The 6,000-nt window shown below is 39.2% G+C and overlaps 1 protein-coding gene across 3 annotated transcripts in view; it reads left to right on the top strand.

The window, feature by feature from the left end:
• The window catches only part of CFAP418 (cilia and flagella associated protein 418), a 28,665-nt gene extending 23,341 nt beyond the window's left edge, over window positions 1-5,324 (top strand). The window contains exons 6-7 of one of the 3 annotated variants that reach the window (XR_005653636.1): window positions 2,618-2,867; window positions 5,110-5,324. Coding sequence is in view for 2 of the 3 variants with exons in the window: in XM_039866354.1 (XP_039722288.1) it covers window positions 2,618-2,792 (175 nt within the window). In the remaining variant the exon portion in view is untranslated. Of the gene's footprint in view, window positions 1-2,617; window positions 3,038-5,109 lie in introns of those variants that run through there. The other 2 variants (XM_039866354.1, XM_039866355.1) reach the window with 2 other exon arrangements.
• The last annotated feature ends 676 nt before the right edge of the window (window positions 5,325-6,000 follow it).

Genomic DNA, 6,000 nt, shown 5'->3' on the forward strand with positions numbered 1-6,000 from the left:
AAAATAATACTTTCAGATATTTTCAATGCCTTTTTTAGAAGAAGCACGATACAGTGCACAGGTGTAGCTAGGTTTCAGATTGCCTCTCAATGCTGATGGACAGGTGGTAGCTTCCAGGAAAAATATGAGAGGGAGACCAGGTTAGGCACAGCAGGAAGGAGTTCCATAATCTGTTAGTCAAGTCTGCCATGGGGTCGGGGATGAGAAATGAAAAACGACTGTGAATTTGATGACCCTGGAACAAGGTTAGGACCTGGGTTCCTGTCTAGATCAGTGGTTTTCAACTCCAGCTTCAGATTGAGATACCTGGGAAGCTTTAAAAAGTGCCAGTGTTCAGGCCCAGGGGCCCAGAAATTCTGATTAATTTGTCTGCATTGAGGCCCAAGAATCAGTATTTTAAAAAAATTCTCCCAGTTATTCCACTGTGAAGCCATATGACCTTGGGCATGTCACATTCTTCCTTGGACTTTAGTATTCTCACCTGTTAAAAAAAAAATTTTGCCAAGAGCTTTCACTGCCAGTATAAAAATATGAAGTTTAATACTAAGTGATTTCTAATGTCCCTTTTAGGATTAAACTTGCATGAATCTCTTTTCATGACATAATCATTATAGAATAATTATATCATTTAGGGTTCAGAGTGTACTGTCATCAGTGTTTCTCTTAGTCCCTAGAAACAGCAAGGCATCAATATCAAGTTCAAGATTTGAGTTCCATAATAGCCTTTCACCTTACATGGAAAAGAATAACAACCTCCCAAATGTGGATAGTGCAAATTCTCCACTAGAACAAGCATTTCAGAGCATGTGGCCTTCAGAAAGTGAGTCACTGGCACCATCTTTAATTGCAAAGAGCAACACTTATATCAAGTAGAAAGCAGTATTCTAAAAAGTAGATAGAAAAATTTTTCAGTTAATAGAGAAACTTTTCATAACTTAGAAACCAATGTAAGTTCTTCTATTCAGGATTTTTAAAAATATCCAGAAGATGTATAAGAAAAATTACAAAAGATTTACTCTCAAAGAATATAATGCTTTATTTTTACATTTTTCTTGAGGGATGGAAGATTAAGAGATTTTCCAGTGGATTGAGGCATATCTCAGAAAATGCCTTCCAAGTCTCTTCTCTCTGGCTTTGATTTTCCTCTGCAGCTGACTATGCACTAAAGACCACTTAGGCTTTTTTCCACTCACTTTTTATGGAAGACCTTTAGGTATTTCATTACCAGCACAAATTTATTCTGAGCTATTCCAGGTCCAGTGATAAACCCAAGGAATGAGAAGGAAAAGATGTGTACAGCCCGACTTGTAAAGGCATAGGTGATGTGCGTACTCACAAAGCTCAACAAAGGAGCTCCGTGCTCCTTCTCACCTTTGCCCTGTTAATGAGCTGTCTGTCATGGGTGAGCTTAGGAGCACAGGCTGGTGTTAGGCTGCCTGGATTTGAATCCTGACTCTACAACTTAAAAAAGGTGACGTTCTATAGGTCACGTCCTCCCAGAGCCTCTTCTTCCCCACCAGTGGAACAGAGATTATAAGAATGCTTACCTCACAGAATTGCTGGAGGAAGTGAATAGAATAATCCATGTAAAGCATTTAGCATGGTGCCTGGCAAGTGTGAATTCTTTTTGCTATGATCTCTGTCAATATAAAAATGCATACATTAAAGACAACTTTCTCGATAGGTTTCCTCTTCAGCATTCTTTCTATTTTGTCTTCAACATGTGTTAGTGCCGCCAAGCTTCCTCTTATAGCAGATGACCCAAAGTGATCCATTTAAAGGAAGCTTCAAAGCACAGGTGCTGGGTTGGGTTTGTGTCAGTAGGGCCCAAGGGCACTAGTCATCATCCAGGAGGATTGACTATTTCCTAAGGAGTTGTAATTATGGGTCTTTTATGTTAAGCATCTTTGATTCTGTTCAGTACCAAACATCAAAATACAAACATCTACAAGCAGAGCTGGTACATTTAGGTTATTTCACAACCTAGTGAAATTCAGCACTGAACAGACATCCCCTTTCCTCATCATTGATTATAATGTGGCTAAAATGGAAACTGCTAGCCTGTGTGTCAATACTTTTGCTAGAAACATACACTGCTTCCAGAAGGATGAAAGGAAAGCTTAAACTTCCCCTTTTATCATCTAAAATTATTATACTTTCAGGTCCGCTGTTGAATCATCAAGTCACATTCTGAGCCCAACTCTGGCCATCGCTGAGGCCTGAGGGACCCAGCAAAGGAAGGAGGTCCTGAAAAAGCCTTTACTTCCCCAATGTAGCTAGTTACATTGGGAAAAGAAGGGACATATTTGGCTCCAAGGGACTTGGGGATTTTAAGACCCATCATTCTGAGCCCTACAGACTTGGTGAAACTAATAAATTAAGAAGCTAGCCCATAGGGGGCAGGCGTGCACTGAGGACCCGATTTTGTTTATTTTTTTTCAATGGGCTTTTTGGTCTATTGGAAAAGCACCCAGAATGCTTCTCTAAAATATTATCCATTTTGTTTTTCATCAAAATCTGCCTGCTGTTGTTAACTATACCCCGCAGTAGTGGCATTAAATGTTTTTCTCTGGCTGAAAATAGAAATCCTCCCTAAACCACCTGTCTTTATTTTTAGGAGAAAAGGACAGTCCCCAAACATGATCAGTCTTAACCCCAGAAGTTTATGCAGAAGCACTTGTCATTTCGAGCTTGTGGACCTACCCCAGGAAGGAAATTGGAAAATTTTAACTGATACACAAAAATTGACTCCTTACGTACTTCAGGGGTCTAAAGTGAAAGAGGAGCAATGAAATGATTCCTACAGCAAAAGATGGAAAATCAAAGTGACAGGCTTGCAGAGGTGACTGAGGAAATAAATCGTAAGGGTAAGCAAGTTTATGCTGACAGGCTTTCTGAGACCAGGAAACCATATCTTCAGGACCTTTGAGCATGATAGTTCAGCACAAATATTCCCTGAATGCAGTGATTTGGTTTTGTTTTTAAGGTGGTTTATTTTTAACGTACAGAAAAGAAAATCAAAAACGTTATACTCTCATTGTTTTGTTCATTGAAATACAATATATAAAAAGGCAAAAATCCTTCCACTATCCCAAGAAGTAAACAGTGTTCATTTGGTGCTATTCCTTTTGGACTTCTGGATGGATGGATGGATGGATGGATAGATGGATGGATGGTAGAGATATTTACTGAAAATTTTTTCTTAATTAAGGTAAAAATCTGGTATATATTATTATACCATTTGCTTTTTTTTACCAAATAGTATATCATAGACATCTTTCCAAACCAGTATACATAGATTTATCTTATATGTAATGGCTTGTGGTATTCCATGATATGGATGTTCCATAATTTATGTAACTATTCTTCTGTTTATGGAAATTTCTGTTTCAGTATTTTTCTGTTATGGGATTGCTGACCAGATTATGCATTTCTTTACTGCTGGTCTATTTTGAGCAGCCAGACCATGTATGTAATCCATCATGTAACAATTCCAACTTATCTCAGATGGATCCACGTGCCAAAGGCTGCACATAGGCACTCTGGTGCCAGTGGAGCCCAGCCTTTCCAGCTCAGTGAAGCCGTCTTGGACCCTCCGGATCAGCCCATCCACTATCCAACTGAGTGACTTCAGTTGGCGTGGAGCAGAATTGCTCCAGACGAGCCCTATCTGAATTTCTGGTCCATAAAATTGTGAGATGTAATTAAATGGTAGTTATTTTAAACCAAAAAAGTAATAATAACATTATTACTTGTAAAAATATTATAAAACTATTATAAAAGTAATAATAATATTATGCTTTACCTTAGAATATGTACATTTTTAATTTAGATGATATTGCAAAATTATCCTTTTACAAGATTGTATCAATTTATATTAGTACCAACTATGGATGAAAGTGACTAGCTTTTTCTCTAAAGCAATGGAATAAGTATACTTTTTGAGCATTATTTGCTTTCTAAACTATATATTATTAGGAAATATTTCAAACATACAGGAAAGTACAGAGAATAGGATAAAATACTGTTTCATACATATTTTTATCGCTTCTTGAGTCAAATTTAAGAGTTATTTTTCTCCAGAAAATTATCCATTCAGCTAATTTTTAAACTGAGATTTCAACCCAAATTCAAAGTCCAAACTCATTTCATTCACCAATTTCCCTTCTCATATAATGTAACTCAAATTGTAGATAAATAGTAGTGGAAGTCTAAGGTCATATTGCCTGAGTAGCTTCTGAAGATCACAAAACTAAAAAAGGAAAATAAAAAGAAAATCAAACATCCTGCTGGTCCTCTGGCTCTCTCCACATCTGTCCCTGTCCTGGCTTAAAACGTTTAAGCCCCATTCCCTTTCTTTTGGCACCACGAGGCTGCTGACAAGCTTGGAAGCCATAACCTGTAAATCAGTAAATACTTCTGCCAAAGGCTTCATGGAAGAAGGGGGATGGGACATGGGATAGGGAAGGAGTGAGAACGTGAGTTTGTTGAGAGGTTCCTATTGGGGATTGAGAATGGGAAGAGGTCAGGAGAAATATGGAAAAGAAGAATCTTTGAGAAATGTAAAGAGGAGCCAAAGTCATATTCCAAAGAAAGATAGGTGTGAATTATTATGACCCCTAGGAAGAGAGTCCCAAACACCTGATTATTGGGCCATGGAGCTCCCAGTACAGAAGCTCCAGCACATGGAAGGCACCTGACTACAGTGGTTCTTTCCTCACCTGGGGCAGGTGATAGAGGTAAAGTGGATGCCAAAGCCCTGTGCTCAGAATGCCAGAAAACACCTGAGTCAGCTCTTCTGCTATTCCGACTCCCTGTTGACAGCCTGGGCAACCTCCAGCCCATCACCCTCAGAGGAGGGCCCTCTGGGGCCGGCCATCTCCCCAGAGCTTCCCAAGGAAGAACCTGATCTGCCTGCATGTACTGTGACTCCCAGTTATAAAATGAAGGCTCAAAACACAATCACAAAAGTTCTGACATCATTTAACGTACAGATGGTACCCAACTTACAATGGTTTGACTTACGATTTTTCAACTTTACAATAGTTCAAAAGTGATATATATTCAATAAAAACTGTACTTCAAATTTTGAATTTGATCTTTCCTCAGGCTACCAACATGCAGTAGAATACTCGCATGATGCTGGGCAGTGGCAGAGAGCCTCAGCGCATAGTCAGGCTCATGATCACGAAAGTAAACAACCAATACTCTACAACAGCGGTCCCCAACCTTTTTGGCACTAGGGACCAGTGTTCCTATGAGAATCTAAGGCCTGATGATCTGAGGTGGAGCTGAGGCAGTGATGCTAACACTGGGGAGTACCTGCAAATACAGATGAAGCTTCACTCACTCACCACCTGCCGCTCACCTCCTGCTGTGCGACCCAGTTCCTAACAGGCCACAGACCAGTACCGGTCTGCAGCCCGGGGATGGGACCCCTGCTCTACAGTGTATCCATTGTGTTAGATGATTTTGCCCAACTGTAGGCGAATGTAAGTGTTCTGAGTACGTATAAGGTAGGCTAGGCTAAGCTATGATGTTCAGTAGGTTGTGTTAAATGCATTTTCAACTTATGATATTTTCAACTTATAATGAGTTTATTGGGACATAACTCCATCATAAGTCGAGGAGCATCTGTATTATACTGAGCAAATTACTATATTAACACAAAAGTACAAGTCATATAATAAGATAATTACCAAAAAAAGATAATTACAGAATTTAATTCCATATATCATGTAATATATAAACTGTATGTCTAATTTTTTTTCTTTATGGTACATTATAAGGAGTGGTTTTACAGGGCTTGAGTGGTACCTTGACCCCTACTCTTTTCTCCACCTCTGTGCAACTGCTGCTGTTCTTGCCCTACTGTGAGAGCTAGATGCCAGGAGCTGAGAGTTTTGGATGATATGATGAATACCTTTCATACCTATCACTGTATCTCTGTCTTGTTTGCTGTAATATCAAAATCTAAGCCTGAGCCCTTGAATGTTACCA

The sequence above is a fragment of the Pteropus medius genome, unplaced genomic scaffold (assembly GCF_902729225.1).
Source record: "Pteropus medius unplaced genomic scaffold, Ma_sr-lr_union100, whole genome shotgun sequence".
Taxonomy (NCBI): domain Eukaryota; kingdom Metazoa; phylum Chordata; class Mammalia; order Chiroptera; family Pteropodidae; genus Pteropus; species Pteropus medius.